The sequence below is a fragment of the Camelina sativa genome, chromosome 20, assembly GCF_000633955.1.
Source record: "Camelina sativa cultivar DH55 chromosome 20, Cs, whole genome shotgun sequence".
Lineage (NCBI taxonomy): Eukaryota > Viridiplantae > Streptophyta > Magnoliopsida > Brassicales > Brassicaceae > Camelina > Camelina sativa.
In genome coordinates, this window is record NC_025704.1 from 4,192,645 (window position 1) to 4,210,734 (window position 18,090).

At 37.7% G+C, this 18,090-nt stretch overlaps 3 protein-coding genes and 1 long non-coding RNA gene across 6 annotated transcripts; 1 reads left to right on the forward strand and 3 right to left on the reverse strand.

Moving 5' to 3' along the window:
- Nucleotides 967–6,535, forward strand: LOC109131448. 2 transcript variants are annotated; one of them, XR_002037123.1, is made up of 3 exons: nt 967–1,053; nt 1,290–1,402; nt 4,891–6,535. It is a non-coding gene; the product is annotated as an uncharacterized LOC109131448 (long non-coding RNA). The 2 variants fall into 2 exon arrangements; XR_002037124.1 differs by having other exon boundaries at nt 4,899–6,535.
- Nucleotides 1,224–6,845, reverse strand: LOC104769212 (MADS-box protein FLOWERING LOCUS C-like). Of its 2 annotated transcripts, none has more exons than XR_002037122.1 (7): nt 6,543–6,843; nt 3,151–3,208; nt 2,681–2,742; nt 2,495–2,594; nt 2,372–2,412; nt 2,131–2,172; nt 1,224–1,385 (listed from the first exon to the last, which is right to left on the reverse strand). XR_002037122.1 is itself a non-coding variant. In XM_010493366.2 (7 exons), the coding sequence occupies exons 1-7, from the start codon at nt 6,725–6,727 to the stop codon at nt 1,278–1,280; spliced, it is 597 nt and encodes a 198-aa protein (XP_010491668.1). In that variant the 5' UTR covers nt 6,728–6,845; the 3' UTR covers nt 1,224–1,277. The 2 variants fall into 2 exon arrangements, 1 of the variants encoding a protein (XP_010491668.1); XM_010493366.2 differs by having other exon boundaries at nt 2,372–2,395; nt 2,477–2,594; nt 6,543–6,845.
- Nucleotides 7,284–12,793, reverse strand: LOC104772187. The gene is made up of 2 exons (XM_010496829.1): nt 11,434–12,793; nt 7,284–11,368 (listed from the first exon to the last, which is right to left on the reverse strand). The coding sequence occupies exons 1-2, from the start codon at nt 12,791–12,793 to the stop codon at nt 7,284–7,286; spliced, it is 5,445 nt and encodes a 1,814-aa protein (XP_010495131.1).
- LOC104769214 (protein UPSTREAM OF FLC-like) lies at nt 14,948–17,138 on the reverse strand. The gene is made up of 5 exons (XM_010493367.2): nt 16,729–17,138; nt 16,422–16,491; nt 16,240–16,340; nt 15,390–16,140; nt 14,948–15,305 (listed from the first exon to the last, which is right to left on the reverse strand). Exons 1-5 carry the CDS (start codon nt 16,964–16,966, stop codon nt 15,188–15,190), a joined length of 1,278 nt encoding a protein of 425 aa, XP_010491669.1. The 5' UTR covers nt 16,967–17,138; the 3' UTR covers nt 14,948–15,187.

The following is an 18,090-nucleotide window of genomic DNA, read 5'->3' on the forward strand; positions in this document are numbered from 1 at the left end:
AGGAGGGCACATGTATTAAATAAGGTGTAAGTGTATCGCATCTTGTGCAAATTAAAAAGCTTCCTTAGTGTCGGCTGGATCCACTTGCGGCTGCTCCTCCGCCGTACTCGGCGAGAAAGTTTGTGTTGCCTTCTCCACAAGTCAACTCGTATTGTAATGGTTATTTTAGTCTACCTCTCGATCGGATTTAACATTTTTATATCCACTAACTTATTCGGCATTTGACTTTATAATTATATACTTCTCTTTTTTTCTTTTCCGAACAAAGCTTTTTAGACTAGAATCCATATCATGATTTTTGTCTAATGATATACTAATTTTTGTATATCGTAATCAGGAATTTTGTGGATTAACTACTATGTACAATAGAGTGATGAAGTTGCTGGTTAGCTTCTGTCCGACAGAACGTGCTTATGTTTCCTCTTTACGTAGTTTGCATTTTAACTCTTAACGATTCTATATACAATTGCAATTTACATCAGAATAGTTGAAGGAGATTAAATTGGTTAATTGTTCACAGTGGCGTCTGATAATATCGATCTAAATTAAATAGTAGTTAGGGCTTTTATGATTTTATCATAATTACAGGATCAGAATGAAAGTGACTAACGATAACAAATAGATGTGTATTTTATTTTCCCTAAGGTGGAAGTCACTTGAAAACCGCTGTTTTGATCACATCCGTGAATGAACTAATCAATCGATTGATTAGTTCAAATGAAGTTTATACGGCTTGTTAAGCCGGCTTAGATATCAAGCATAATTTTGGAAAGAGGTCGGTCACGTTAACAACACTTCACAGCAATGAATCTCAAGAACTACGCCTATTGGGCCAAAAAAAATGACCGACATGGGCCCAATAGAAACCCATGACAACCGCAACGCGTTTTAGATAAAAACAAATTAAATTACGAGGACATATAGAGCAGAGTTGTGCCACGCCTCTACTGCAAAATAAGCAGAAGACTTCTTCACTGTGAAGCAAACACAAGCTTTGGACAGAAGAGGAGAACACACAAAACAACATCTCGATGCAAAGCTCTCTCGAATAAGGTACAAAAGTTTCATCATATATAGTTTTGTCTTAAACAGATAATATTTGACTTTCAATCTACTTTTTAAGTATCACACACAAGCCAAAGAGAGAGAGAGAGAGAGAGAGGAGGGAGTATTAAGATATACATACATACGACGCGCCCTTATCAGCGGAATAATTACATATCTTTTTTTTCTTCCCTTAATTATATATATGTTTTGGATTTTTGATATCAACCGCCCTAATTGAGCAGCGGGAGAGTCACCGGAAGATTGTCGGAGATTTGTCCAGCAGGTGACATCTCCATCTCCATATCAGCTTCTGCTCCAACAACATGATTCGTCTCCATCTGTACGATAATCATAGGTCAAAATCACTATTCACTTTTTACCTTTTTGTCTACTCATATATGAATATTCTTTTTTCATTCCACCAATCTAAAACTAACACTCAGTTCCACCATTTTGCTTCCATAATTTGTCTGTTCTAGACTACTTCCCTGTTTATAATTTAACCTTGAGGATGTAAAAGTAGCTAGACTACTGGACACATGGATCCAAACCTTAACCATGACGCACAAAAAACTAATCCGTTCAGAAATCTCAAACTGAACCAAAACCTAATTAAAACCTTTATTATCCCAAATCCAGAAAAAGAACAACCAAAACCTAATATTACTCGCACCAACAGAAAAGTATATATTATTTTAGTGAAATGATATAGCAATAATCGTTATAAAAATATATATTTTACCGAACAAATTATTATGTAATAATGAAATTATACTGTTCATGAATTTTGTTTGTTTGTGTGTCTTTTATCTTAAAATTATATTAAACTTTTCATCTGTCATTCTAAAATCCGAATCAAAGTTTCCCTAACTCAAACCAGACCGAATCAAATCTCTGTCCTTATTCAGCAGTAACAATCTCACAAACCCTAATAATACCTAATCTACCAACAACCAAAATGCCTAATCTTGAGAAATAAAATTTCTAGAATACAAGACACAGAAGTGCTACCTAGTAAATGCTTAAAGTGGAAAGAATGGCTTATTAGGTATGCATATATATAGAAAAAGTAGCTTTCGTTACCTGGCTAGCCAAAACCTGGTTCTCTTCTTTCAGCAATTTCTCCTGTTTTAAAGATCATCATGATCAGCAATCACAAATCACAACCTAACAAATTCAGATTTTGGAATCCACAACATATGTATTGGGAAGAAGTTGCAAAGACGTGTGAAAAGCTCATTAAACAGACTTACAGAAACAATGAAAACAGTACCCTAGAGTATAAATCTGATATATGTTCTAAACTTGGAATCAAATATCTAACCTTTTCTTTGAGGTTCTCAACAAGCTTCACATTAGTTCTGTCTGTAACAAATAAAAGCAATAAGGTTATTCTCGGAAAATAAAATTCAGGAAAGAGTAGCTAGACATTATAGAATCCACTTACCTTCTTCGCTCTAGTTATGGAGAGGGCGGTCTCAAGGTGTTCCTCCAGTTGAACGAGGGAATCGACACTCACATTGTTGACATTTGATTCCACAAGATTGCTGCATATATTCATAGTTTTACAAGGAAACCCTAATTCCTTTATAATCAAAGGAGGAGAGCAAATATAGTCTTAGCTAGTACTAACCTTTCCACAAGTTCTAGTAGCTCATGGTGTGAACCATAGTTCAGTTCTTTTGACTGAAGATCCTGGCCAAAGAAAAGGGACATATATAAGACGCGGTAAAAGACAAGGCTAGCAGGATTTCAGTATGCATGTTGGTACACCATCTCATTATATATTTAGAATCACTTAGCAAGCTAATAGCGCATGGTGGATCAATGATGCAATTCCTTTATCTAGATATATCTCCACAATGTTATGGTGCTAAACATTCGTTTACTCATATCTATTAAACAATTACAACTACACAACTCCAAATAGTGACTATATGTGAAAACGTTATATGCCTCTTAGCCCAGGCCTATAAAAATGCAAGCTAGACAGGAGGCTATGAATAGGCTCTGACAGTATTGATTACTGAACTCTCTACGTCTTTAGTAAATCTACGCCTCATGAAAATCCATCTGGGAAAATATCCGAAACATTTGTATTACCAAGGCTTTGAGATCATCAGCATGTTGTTTCCCATATCGATCAAGGATCTTCACCAGGCTGGAGAGATGACAAAAAAGAAAAGTATGTTAGGATAATAAAATACAAGGTAACCCTTGAAAAGACCACTGGAAACTATAAAACATGTATATGGTGTCATCAAAGGAGACATTTAGAGACAAAACCTAAATAATTACACATATATAGATCTTTTCATCTCTAAATAAATAACTCTAAAAATTTACCAAGAAATGTTCAAAGTTTGATTATCCAATGAATTATTTTAATATATATCGGTAGGTTGAGATTTTACATTTTTCCACAAAGAAAAGGTTTACTAAAAGTCTAAAACTAAGGCATGTATATAGATTATCCCTGTGATCTAAAATTCGTTTACAGAAAACCCTAATCTCAAGCGTCCACTGTCCAGATTGTTTCTATGCAATTTTGTTTGTGCTTCTATATATGGTACATTGATTGATATAATATAACATGGAAACACAGAAGGAAACTTAAATGCAAACAAGCAACTGAGGCTTAAGAGAGAGTGTACAATACAAACAGACTTTTTACTGTTAAAGAAAACATATACTCACGAAAACGTACACACAGATATTGATGAATCACTACATGATGACATGGCAGTAAGCGCTCAGCAGACGTCCAATATACCTACGTTTAAGCCAAATTCCAAGGACATGGACTGAGTCTTACAGAAAGTCATTTTTATTTATAATTTCGGCACATAATTAAAAGACAACCCTAAACATAAGAAACAGTGGAAGACTGCTTCCAATTCATTGACTTACATTATTCTGATTGTATGTAACCTCTATCTGATCTTCCATTTTTGGATTCGATCCATACCGCAATTAGCATCAAAAGTCAAAACAACACCCTATATATCTTCTTTCTTTTGTCTCGGAAGTGATTTGAACCACAAATTGTGGCATCAATACCATTATAAAAACAAAACCTATTTATCCTCTAAATTCTATCTTTATCATCATCCTATCAAAAATTTTAGTGTTCTTATGCATAACTAAAAAGAAAACGCCTAATCGTGTGTCAAAAACGGTGACATCAACTATTGGTTTTCTAAGTATTACCATCTGAACATATATACAAGACAACTTTTTTGAGTTTTCATATGAACCTTGACCTCAAGGTTCTTTCTGGTAATGGAGTATTGATAAGCCATAACATGATGATGATGATGATGTGGCCGGTAAGCAGATGACCAATACGTAAATCCAAACTCCAAATACATTGACCGAGTTTTTAGACAACAATCTCATAATTTTATTTTATGTTTCTTTGCAACGAAAATCTAAACAGTTTCCTAAGAATAGGAAACCGGTTTTCCATTTTGTATTTCCATCTTCCATTTTCTTCCTCGTTTGTATAGAAACTGTTGAGGTTCCAATTAACTATATTGAAAGCAAAAAATCAAGCAGTAAAGGTGAAGAGTTACTGAGACATCAACTTACTGAGGCATCTATCAAGTATCACCAATATATAGAAATTGTTCCAAAGAAGGAAAAACCTAAGACAGATAAAACTAAAACTACATAATTACCTAATAGAGGTCAAAGCAAATTTGATAAAACTACCGCTAAGTCACTTAATAATTTGTGCGAATAGGTTTCAGTTCCATTGTGAAGTTAAGCTCTTTGCACCAAAATTAAGGATGCAAAAATGAGTTATTGAGTGAATAATGTTTCTTTTTAACTCATAATTAGTGAGCCAGGTGTCTCGGCTATTCCAAGGCTGGACCTAACATTCAGTATAAGGCGTGAACAAACCCTAACAAAGTATGCAGCAAGTGAGAGAATCCGCATATCATCTTGACCAACATGGCCAAACCACTACAACCACTTGGTTAGTATATAGGAGGGTTGTAGTAAACACTACACCGGGTTTAATTTTGACAATGTAGAATCATATTGATATTTCTTATATGAAGACAAGTTTTCTGGAGTTTTACATTTCCTAGAGGCAACAAAGAAACAAGGTTGAGTTATTGGCAATATTCATGACAAAAAGACCCAAGATACAAAGGTTGTGTGATTTGTCAATTTGCACAACAAAAATTACAAGGTTGTGGATTCATGTTGAGGACACAGTCTTGTATATAGGCACACATCCATTAAAAGATTAAGAGCGATAGTTGATAAACAATAACATAAATATATATGTAGCACAGCTATGTGAGGTAACTACTAGGGTAGGAAACTATTAACCTTTGGATAATTAATCTTCAAGTAAGAAAATCCATAAAAAGGAGAGAAATCATTATAAAAAACATGTATATTAATCCATAAAAAGATTAATATTTTAGTCATAGTTTTACAAGTAATGTGACATACATTTGAACCAAAATTATTATTGATCTATGGTACTAATTTTATTTATAAATCTCCCGGGAATGTATATGTATGCAAATCCAAGAGAGCAATGAGTTTTAGTCTAAAAATAGTCCAGTTAATGTACATTATGTGCGGCACAAAGTGTTAAAGATGCACACAACAATTGCAATTAATCGCAATCGATACCAGATCACATAGCTTAAGTAGCATATGTGCGGTAAGGACTAATTGCGAGGCTAAGTTTTTTAAAGCTACCAATATTCACAAGTACTATATATAATCAATTAGAAACACTAATTTGGATAATCATCAAGTGATAGGTCCATGACAAAGAGAGAAACCCATAGAAGATCAACAATCAGTAACTGCACAATGTGGTATGCATTATTCAGCATTTAACCCCATTGAAATTCTATGGATCTCTCGGATTTGCATAGATCTCCCGAAGGTACATTGCACTGGATACAAATCCAAAGAGATCTAATGAATTTTAATCACTTAGAAAAAAGAGAGATCCAGCAATTCTGACATAAAAACTAATCAGAAACATAGGGAATTAATCCCTAAAGCCAAGTAGCAATCAAAGACGGCTTGAAACTTCACTAGACAACATCGAGTACGCAGCAGAACGTGTCAAGCAAATCTCAAATGACATGCAAAAAATTTCCAAATAAAATAAAATCCATGCAGAAAAAAATTTAAGGAAAAAGAGAGAGAGATAGAGAGAGAAAAGAAGAGAAAAAAGTAAGAAGCTTAAGCTCAACACGACATTGTTCTTCCATAGATTTAGTTATCTCATGTATCTCACATGGTCATAGAAAAAACACTAACAAAGACCGAACCGAGTAAAACAACAAGAGATTCGCCGGAAAAATCAAACTATACATTAATTGTTTTTTATTTTTTATTTTGTTTGTGTCTTTTTAAAATATTTATTTTTCTTCAAAAACAAAGTAAAGAGAAAGCACAAAACCGAAGCTTAAAGGGGAAAAAAAAACGAGAACCCAGATAAGGAAAAGACGTACTTATCACCGGAGGAGAAGCTGTAGAGCTTGCCGGAGGCGGAGACGACGAGAAGAGCGACGGATGCGTCACAGAGAACAGAAAGCTGACGAGCTTTCTCGATGAGACCATTACGACGTTTGGAGAAGGTGACTTGTCGGCTACTTTTGTTCTCAATTCGCTTGATTTCTAGTTTTTTCCTTCCCATGGCTTCAGTCTCCGAGAGGCCCTTGTGCCCTAATTTGATCCTCAGGTTTGGGTTGGGTTCAAGTCGCCGGAGAGATACTAAGCGTTTCTCTTCTTTTTTTGCCTTTCCTATTTTTTTATTTCCTTTTTTCCTTTTATTTCTTTCTATTTTTTTGTCTAATCTACTTTTTTTTTTTTCCTTCCTTGGGCTAGATTTTTTTTTTTTTTTTTTTTAGGGTAAACGAGAGTGATGAAAATAAAATTTATGAACAAAAACGATGCGTTTTGAACGCAAGATTGCCACGTGTACCGCATGACGAGTATCATGCGACCGCGTTTGCTCTTCTTCCATTGGCAATCTCTAATGACTCTTTAATTTTTCATTAAAAAAATTACCTCTTCATCAATTTTTAATTCTTCATTTTTAAATGAAATTAATCAAAGATTTTTTCAAAACTAAGATCTGATACTTTTTTTTTTTTTAATCATCTGTGATATATAAAGAAAAGTTGAATACAATGTTTCAAATAGAGAAAGCAAACCAAAAACCAAGCAAAACGGGAAAACAACACCTGATATTAAGTATAGCTGTCACGTGCAATCTGCTCATGTAACCAAGCAGGACCTCCCATAGCCAAATACGAGTTCAACCTGCCGTCTCGTGTAACACTATTAGCAAGCGATCGCACCACTCCATTCGACTTAGGTGACGCAAGGTGTATTGATACATTCTGCAAATGCACCATAACTTGGCTTATCTTATGAAGCAGTGAACGATACTTAGGCCAAGCCTGCGGTTTTTCAAGCGCCTGAATTACTGCATCACAATCTGTCCAGACTTCAAACGAGAGGATTTGTAAGATCTGTAAACTCTCCAAACACCAAAGCAAACATTGTAGTTCTGCAGCAATTCTATTCACTGTCGGTAGAAACGCATGCCGGGAATGGAACAGAACATCACCTACATGATTCCTAAGAATCCAAGCTCCCCCCGCATAGTGCTGACTACTAGCCCAAGATGCGTTAATATTACATTTCAGTATTCCAAACGCTGGTTTAGTCCACCTCTTCTGTGACATACCCCCTCGCATAATACCCACAACTGACCTTTGCTCTTGCTTCTGCAACTCATTCAGTTTTAACCATTCTTCAGCATCCGCCACCGCACCTGCAATTAACACATGATGGTCTTGCAACTTGTTATTGAAAACCATCCCATTACGAGCCTTCCATATCTCCCATAAAATCCAAAGTATAGCAAGGCGTAGGGACGATGGTAGATCAGTATTAGTAATAAGCCTCAAACAATAACCAATGTTCTCCGAGACCGAAGTAGAGAAACCTTGGACAGGCAAAGGTAGCGCAGTAGCTGACCAAACCTTTGACGCCACAGGACAAAGGAACAGAGCATGTGACACAGTTTCGTCGGCAGATCTGCACACCTGACATATCGGATTAACTTGTAGACCATGATTCCTCATGCAGTCCGCAACTGCTATAGCACCTGAGAGGACTCTCCATAGAAACATTCTTATTTTTGGAGCTGTCTCAACTGTCCAAACCTTTTGTTTTAGTTCATTCAACACTCGTGAGCCCTCTGATTCGCCACCCGGGACCTCCATAGCTTTAGAGCTCAACCAATAACCACTCTTTACTGAGTAGTGTCCATTATTCGTATACGCCCATACCAACCTATCTTGAAGCCGCGTATCCGGGGGAAATGATCTTATTTTGATAACATCACAGGGGGGAAAAAGTTCCTGAAGAGCCTGCAGATTCCAGTCCCCTTGATTAGTGATAAGTTCAGACACTCGGAGATTCAAATTTATCATCTGCTCCTTATTACATGGTCTCCGTGGAAGCTCATCAAAAACCCACTTATCCAGCCAAACGTTGGTATCCAAACCATCACCTATGGACTTCATGAGGCCCTTTTCCAACAACTCTCTCCCAAATAATATACTTCTCCAAGCATAAGACGGTCGCGGACCAAGATTAGCCTCCATAAACGATGTCGAGGGAAAATATCTCGCTTTATACACCCGTGCCAGTAACGAAGATGGTCCATCCAGGAGGCACCAAGCTTGCTTCGCAAGAAGAGCTTGATTAAAACGGCCTATATCCCTGAATCCTAAGCCACCCTGATCCTTTGACTTACACATTTTCTCCCAAGAAACCCAATGCATCTTCTGCTTCTCCTCCACTGCATTCCACCAAAAGTTAGCCATCGCACTCGTTATCTTCTTACATTGGTGTTTCGATAGCCTAAAGCAGGACATCGCATACACCGGAAGAGCAAGCGCCACTGCTTTAAGCAAAACTTCTTTTCCCCCCAAGGACAATGTTTTCTCGAACCAACCGCGTAATCGAGATGTTAATCTATCTGTTATATACGCTAACATGTCCTTCTTGGAGCCACTAAAGCATTCAGGGAGGCCTAAGTACTTACCAGCCCCTCCCTCTTGTTCAATACCCGTAAACAAACCGATAACCCTCCTCATGTACGGATCTAACTTCTTTCCAAAGGTTATCGATGATTTTTGGAGATTTATCTCTTGACCAGACGCATCTCCATACAACCTTAAACACTGTAACAGGTTTGAGCATTCCAAAAGACTAGCACGACACAGAAATAGGCTGTCATCAGCAAAAAGGAGGTGCTGGATCGAAGGACACTCCGGTGTAAGTTTCAGCCCCGTGAGTCTACCCTCTTGCTCTGCCTTGTTCATCACATGGACTAGTGCCTCCGCACAGAGAATAAAGAGAAAGGGGGACAAAGGATCCCCTTGTCTAATCCCCCTCTCTGGTTTAATGAAGCCATGTTCCTTCCCGTTAATGAGAACCGAGAAGGTAACTGAACGCACACAGCTCATAATCCAGTTAACCCATTTAATATCAAAACCAAGCCTAATAAGCAGTTCTTCAAGAAAATTCCACTCTACTCTGTCGTAGGCTTTAGACATATCTGTCTTAATGGCTAGAAATTCCTCATTACAACCTGCTTTCGTCTGAAGCGCATGGACCAATTCGTGTGCTAAAAGTATGTTATCAGTTATGAGGCGACCCGACACAAAGGCACCTTGAGTGTCTGATACTATTTTAGGCAGGAACCGCTTCAAACGCTGACATAAAACTTTAGACACTGTTTTGTATAATACAGAACACAGACTGATAGGCCTTAGGTTGGTCATGCGAGTAGGATTCTGCACCTTCGGGATTAGACATATCTGCGTAAAATTCCAATCAGATGGAAGATGACCAGATGCAAAAAACTGTTGCACCTCCTGCACCACCTGAGGTCCAACAACATCCCAATATTCCTTAAAGAATTGACTCGACATACCATCCGCCCCTGGCGTCTTCTCCCCTTTGATGCTAAAAACTGCATTCTTTATTTCCAATGCAGAAACCGGGCGAATTAGTTCTGCATTCATACTATCAGTGACACGAGGCACCATCCCATCTAGAGCTTCCATTATGGCACTAGGATTTGAGCTAGTAAACATCTTGCGGAAATATGCCACGGCCACCTCTCCTTTAGACCCCTCAGAGAACTGCTCTACACCATTTTCATCAAAAAGAGATAAAATCTTATTCTGAATCCTACGCCGTTGAACACTACCGTGAAAAAACTTCGTGTTGCGGTCACCCCCCTGCAACCATTGTTCTCGACTCCTTTCCTTCCAATAAAGCTCTTCTGCTCGATAATTCTCAGCCAGTTCCCAGCGCAGATCCCGCATAAGCTGAAAGTTAGGATGTATTTTGGTACCCTCTGCATCCAGTTGCTCTCTAACCTGCTGTATCCGCACTTTGGAATTCAGATTTTGTGATCTTTTCCATCCAGAAATAGTTCTTCTACACTCCGCAATCCGACTCATCACAGATGTTTGTCCCGTAGTCACGCCTTTGTTCCAACCTGATTGAACCACCGCAGCGAAATCCGGTTTAGAGATCCATCTTTTGTTAAAAATGAACCTTCCTGATCTAGAAACATTATCATTAGCCAAGCGTAGCAGTAATGCCCTGTGATCCGAGCCAATCCTTTCCATATATTCACCCTGCACCCGTGGAAACAGCTGAAACCATGCTTCATTCCCAAGGGCTCTATCCAAACAGCACTGGATCCACATATTATTGCGTTTACCGGCCCACGACAGTCTATTACCAATACTGGAGACCTCCCGTAGGCGACAATCAAGAATCATATTTCTAAAAGGGAAAAATGATGATTCCGCCCGTGCTGGACCTCCAAGCTTCTCAGTATTACTGACCATTTCATTCAAGTCACCTATGACCAGCCATGGTGCATCTCGAGACACCCCAATGTCAACAAGTGAATCCCATACACCTTGTCTCAAACTACTTACCGGATCCCCATAGACACAAGAAACATAAAACGAAAGTGATCCAAGCTTGGCCTTCACGTCTATGATTCGGTGATCCGCACTAATAACTTCAACTTCATAAGATGGCTTCCAGAATAGAGCCAATCCTCCACTGAGCCCCACTGGATCCACTATATGCGAGTACTCGTACCCCAAACTCCTTTGTAACTTCACCACATAGTCTCTGGAATTTTTAGTTTCCAGGAGGAACAAAAAGTCCGGGAAATGTAGACGACGCATCTCCCTCAAGTAAGGAATTGTCAAGGTGCCCCCCAATCCTTGACAATTCCAACTCATAAAACTCATATTTGAACTGGCAGTTCCTCACTTGGAACCGCCTTACTTGCATCGTGTTTAGCAACCTTAGCTGATACTGGAACCTCATCACAAGCTTTCCTCTTTGACATCACTACTACATCATTCTCATCGTTAACAGGTTGATTACTTCTTCCAGTCCCCTGATCCTTTAACGTGGCCTGAGCTTTCCTCCTCCATTGACTAGGGCGTCTACGTTTCTTCTGGTATTTGGTAGTGCCGGAAGAGCCAGCAGAGAAGCTAGCTCGATGACCCCTAGCACCATGACCAGACAGAAAAGCAGAGGAGGAAACAATCGGCTGTGATTGAACAGAATTATGAGCAGGACTCATAGTTCGGTCACCGTCACCAATTGAAGAAGCTGAGTGTTCAAAGTCAAAGACCAGCCCTTTATCTTTGTCCGCATCCGCAGTAAGTCGTGTAGGAGCTTCCAACCGTAGCAAAGTCTTTTGACCTTCAATGTCACCTTCAAGATCCCAAACAGACTTACGGACTCTTTCAATACGAATCTGCTTCTCCTTAGGCTCAGCTACAGACAAGTACTGACGCATCTCGTCCAAAACCTCCTTAGCAATCTTTGGTTTACCAGTCAACACATCAATGCCCACATCATCATCAGTCAGTACCCCAAACAAGGGATCATCATTACTAATCCTCGGAACCAACCGCTGTGGAACCAACAACTGACCTTTCTCCTCCCCCGTAGCAGAAGATTGCCGGTTTGAAGGTAACAAAGGGCATCGAAGCTTGTCATGCGTCAACCGTAAACAATGATAACATCTCTTCCGGATTCTTTCATACTCAAATCCTATCTCCACAACCTCACCTGATGGAATCTTCATTTCTTTCCTATTCTTCAGAGGCTTGTTAATATCAAACAAAACCCTAACTCTCACATATCCCCTACTTAGAGGCTTCAATGGATCAAAAGCAATATCCGTGACACGACCAATGTGTCCTGCAATTTCCTTTATCGTGTCCACAGTAAGATAATTCACCGGTATGTGCCGAATACGCACCCATATTGGTAACACCTTGAGAAAATCACTCGGCGGATTCTCTACCCATCTCTCAAGCGTCAGACTCCAGTCATTAAAAGTCCAAGCTCCAGACTGCAGCACCAGAGAAAGATCTGCCTCAGAATCAAAGATGAATTGGAACTTGTCATTGGGCAAAGCGATCCCACGGACTCTGTTATAGACCCTCCAAACCCTTGGCATCTCGTGGATCAAACTTGACATCTTTTGATTCTCCGGACACAGTAGCTTGCCAATAATACTACAAGTATTCCTTACACTCGAGACGAACTTCGCATGGTCCTGAAGCACAATCGGCTGGTCGTCCTCGAGCGACATCTCCTTCAAAGCTTTATCTAAAGCATACTCCATCACCCACTCTGAAAAAAAGTTCTCACTAAACACTCGCGCTTCCTCACCTTGTCCAGCACTTCACAATGAAAGACGGCGGCCGCAAACGAAGAACTAGGTCAAGAACTTTCCAGTAACCTTCCAAGAATACACCGTAAAAACAGAGAAAGAATCAATCAAATCCGGCGAAAATAAAAGATTTTCCCGGTAACTCAATCTTTTCCTAAGATATGAAACCCTCTAAAATGAAAAGCGTTTCCTAAGCCCACCTTTTGGGTTTTTCGCTTGTTGTTCGTCAGTTTTATTAATTGTATATTAATTTAATTTAGTTTTTAACTAAGATCTGATACTTAGGTATTAAAAAAATTGAAGCAAGATGTATGAATAAAAAAAAAACCTATATCCACAAGTTTTTGCAAATTCGAATCCTAATTATATATTTCCAGAAATTAGATAGATGTGTTTTTTTATTTGCATTCCTGGAAAGAAAAAAAAAAGTGATTCATGTATTCTGGTTTTCTTCACATAAGTAATTTTTTTCCATTGCATGCAGAAGTAAAAGCTTTTGTTTAGGCTATGCGGTACATGATTGGTCATAATTATCACGAAGTGGTTTTTTATACAGATTTGGTGAAGATGGTGTTTTCCCCTCAAGACTGGCCGGTCTTCAAAATTTACCTCGACGATATCAAAATAAACATGGAGGACTTTTCTTCTTTCTCTTTATCTTTTATTTCCAGAAATGCTAATGTAAATGCGGATTTTTTGATACGCCAAGCGCGTACATCGCTACATTATGTTTTGTTTGTAAACGCTTTTCCTTTGTATTGGCTTATATGAGCTGATTTTTTTGTTGTGAAAAAAAAAAATATATAGTTTTTATACTATGAATATGCGTTTTAGTTTTCTCCACATGGGTAATTTATAGTATAATAAATTATGCATTGATATGTATTTAAATTATAATTATGTTTTTGGTACTATTGATCCGTCGCCTCTTCAAATTAAAGAAGAATCTCTATTGACAAACTATATATTTTCCCTCATTGTAGAGAGATATCTAAACCTCCTGAGGAGAGATCCTTTTCTCCATCACCTTTGAACTCTTCAAATCGAAATCTTAAATTTGTTCTCTTTATTGCTATTGAACTCTTCCAGTTCTCCAAAACTAAAATTTGGCAGTTAGTATCAATTAACCCGGAAGGTTTGATATCGTTAATATGCTTAAAGTCATGTGGTTCTTCTCTTTGATATGTGTTAAAGGTAAATTTTTTTTCTTATTAGGAGCTCAGTATTTGTAACATTTTATCTTCTCATGAAGTTAACTAGGATGTTTAATTTCTTTTTAATTAAATGCATTATTACCACAGAAACATAGTTACATTAGCCATTAGGCCATTAGCTATCACAAAATACATATTTTTTGCTAAACTTAATTAATTCTTATTACCACCAATATAGTTACTAAATATATAATCAGTTTTATGGCTGATACATGTTCTTTAGCCAATTTTCTTGTTCTTCGTATAGCTAGTGGATCCGGTATAATATTTTTCATGATAAGAATGCTAATTATAAGAGCTCTTGTTCATTATCTATTACGCTTTTGGTAAGACCCTAGTTCAGGCCAATAATTAGGATTCATGAAACAAAAGGTAAAAAACATTCCATAGTACCATATAAAACTAAGTACTGACCAGATGATATTCATGGACTTGGTAATTAATTGCATATCGAATCCGAGAAATGAAGCACTCATAACGGTTGAGTATGTTTGACTTGTTGAGATGTTTTACTGAAATTATTTTTAATTCAATTCTTAATCAGAATAAGCTGATACTTTACTTATAGATATATAATGGAAAAATGTTGGTAGAAAAAAAAAAAAAGCGAAAGGTTTGGTAACCCTATGGAACGTTCCTTAGCCTATGATTTGTCAAATATAAAAACCTTACTACTAACAAAATAGTGGCAGAGAAAATACGATATCTCTCTTAATGCGAAAAAGCACTTCTACGAATCGATGGGTGAATGTACGGCATCGTTTATATCCAATCATCCCACCTCCTTTTTCTATTCTGGATATGTCATTTTATCTTTTTTATTTAAGGCATCTCTATGTTTTAAAGTTTAATTTCAATCTCACAATACGACAACATAATATCAGCACTCTAGTAGATTTAGATTCCCATAAGATTAAACTGAATTTTTCCATTTTCCACTTGCTTTTCAACAACTAGTCAGATAAAGTGGAGAAAATATATTTCCGATAATACATAAAAAAACAGCAACATCTAGTCATTAAAATTCAATACCGCTTACCAAATTTACTGCATCTATCTTTAGCAGTAAAGTACTAAAATACTACTCCCATAATAATCATTCGTTACTCCTCTATATCAAATTTTTCTTTTTTTACTTCTTGATTTGCTTCGACGATGACATTAAACACGTTCTCGGTATACATTTCACCTTCACCATCGATCTTTCTTCTTTCTTTTTCGTTTCATCAGCCATTTCCACGATCTTTGATCTGTTTTCAAATATTTTAAAGTTTTAGTCAGTTCACAAGTTTTTTTTTTTGGTTGACTCGGTGTGTATTGTACTAAGTACTAACCTTTCCTCTTTGAACGAATTGGATCGTCTCAGCGATGGTTCAACCGTGACTCGTTCCTGACTCACCGACTCAACAATGCTCCCGCTGAAATACTCTTTATCCTCCGCCTGAGGATTCCCGAACCTTGGATTCTCCGACATGAACCTTATCATCTCACGTTCGTCGTCCACGACGGTCTTCTTCACAATGTTCTTGCACAGAACTCCTTTTCGAAGGCTCTCTTCCTTTTGTCTCGGATTCATCACACCCGGTGCGTAGTACTTGGTGGCCATGTGCCCGCACGAGATCATCTGCAGCCAAATAGACGCACGACCTGATCCGGGTTCCACCGGATCCCCGTCTTCGACGACCCGCGTCGAAACGTCGAGCCGACGACGCGGCTGCTCCAACACCGGGTTAGAACGACGTAACTCGGACGAGTCAGAACGTACTTGCGAATCTTGTTCTGTCTTCTTGCTCAAGTTCTGTTTTTGATCGGTGGATTCGATTGTCTCAGTTGAAACGCCTCGGGAACAGCGAGATTGAGGCGTAGTGGAAGATGTATAACTCGTTTTCTCTTCGTAAAGTTCGTAGTCTCCGTCTTCTTCTTCTTCTTCTTCTTCTTCATCTTCTTGCTCTGCTCTGACGTAAAGCTCTGACTCATCATCAAACGACGTTGTTCTGTTTTGAGGTTTGGGTTTTGACCTGAGAAGTCGACTTTTTGGAGCTTCTTGAATTGGACCAGACAATGCATGTACTTCTTGAAATTTGTCTATAAAATTTAAAACAACAAGATAAGTCTCAATTTTGCATAACCACAAATTTTATAACTAGTATGATATGTTTTCAGATTTTTTTTTTAAAACGTTACCGGCGATTTCAGATCCTTTCAACACATACTCAGCACAATCCGATGGGTAAATCACATCGTTTGCAGCTAAGTCGTTCCACACGAATCCATTTTTATAGCTCCTGATGAAAAATATCGATATAATTTGTTGCGTATTTATTTGATTAACATGTAACAGATGTGCTTCAGTTTTAAAACGTTACCTTTTACGAGACCAAGCATATTGTGATGTCATGCACTTCCCCCTTAGAACCGTAAGCCGGTTCATCACATCTTCATTATAAAAAATAAAAATAAACTTGATTAACATAAAAATGATATGAAAACACTAACCTATGATCCAAAAACCGGTTATATATACAAAACACTAATCAGAGCAAAACAAAAAATCGAAACTTTAGCATAAATTGAGATCAAAACACTAATCAGAGCAAAACCCATGGACAATGAAACAGAGTATAGTGATCTCTCTCTTTGAGAGTTTGAGTTTTTTTTTTGGGGGTAATTTACCTCTTAACCGGAGAGGCTGGTTAACCGGAGAAATGACTTCAATGAAGTGAGGGTGTTCGAGATGGCCATTTCTAGTGAGGTAATAAACAACTTGGACTCTTCTGAAAATGGGTTTCTTTGTCTTGACCTCTTCTTCTAATTCTTCTTCATCTTGATGCTGAAGATTCAAAGACCTTATTATCCTCTCTGGACTTTTGTTGTTCTCTCTGCTTCCTCTTCTGCGTCTTAAGGCTTCCATCTTTTGTGTCTATGTCCGGACAAGAGATGAGAATTATTAAACCCACAGAACTGTTCTTTATATACAAAAAAAGATAAGGGAATGTGTATTTTTATCTCTCTGTGTGGAAGTGAATTTGGCCTCTTTCTGAGACAACAGAACTGGCATAAGAGATGAGCCAAACCAGAACTGAAAACGACTTGGCTTTAGTTTCTTCTACCTGATGGGTACAATGGGATAATAACCCGGTCCAGTCTTTATCTATCCAGCTCTGATTTTGTCTTGATATTTTGGATTTAAATCGGATTCAACCGTTTACGTTTTAAATCCAACCAAAACCAAAACGTATGCAACACAAGTGTATAATTTAATTTTAATACAAAGTTACAAACTTCTTTTTCCCCAAAATTGAAAACCCAAACCAAACCGGAAAAAATGAATACGCAATTCACTACATTATGTGTTTGTCTTTCTATGGACTAAAACCGTTCCAAGCCTTCGGTTCGGCCTTGATAGATTTAGACCAGATTGGTCCCCATGCCTGCTTTTTACGCACCATGCACCAAACTGAATTATACAATATACTAAGATTTGGTTGAGCAATTGACTTGTCATGATTATTATCCTTCGATTCTCGAATATTTTAATTAACCACATTTAATTTGTATCGTGTTACCCAAATTTGGATAAAAAGATATAAAGCTAAAGATGTTTCAGAGATGACGATGAGTCAAGATCATTGTGCTTCAAAATGGAAGTTTTGACTTTTAATGACTTTTAACCACAGCTCAAGTCTTTCAAAGACAAAAAAGAGCTCCAGAATCTAGGTAAAAAACACTAAAGAGAACACGTGAGGGTCGTTTACTGCTTCTGTGTTCTGTACTCTTCCTACTACAATACATCCGTTAGAAAACAGACCAATATGACATATCAATACAAAGAGTAAAAATTTAATGGACGGTTTCGAAATATCTCTTTCAAATTATTCGAACTTTTTATATGTATTCTTTAGTCATTCGGTGAAATCACGTTAACAAGATGAAAACACTTCTATTTTCTAACTGTTAGGCTAATCTTATGTTAGAACACCTCAAACAAAAGCTGCACTTGATGTAAAAACATTTTTTCTGAATAAATTTTACATT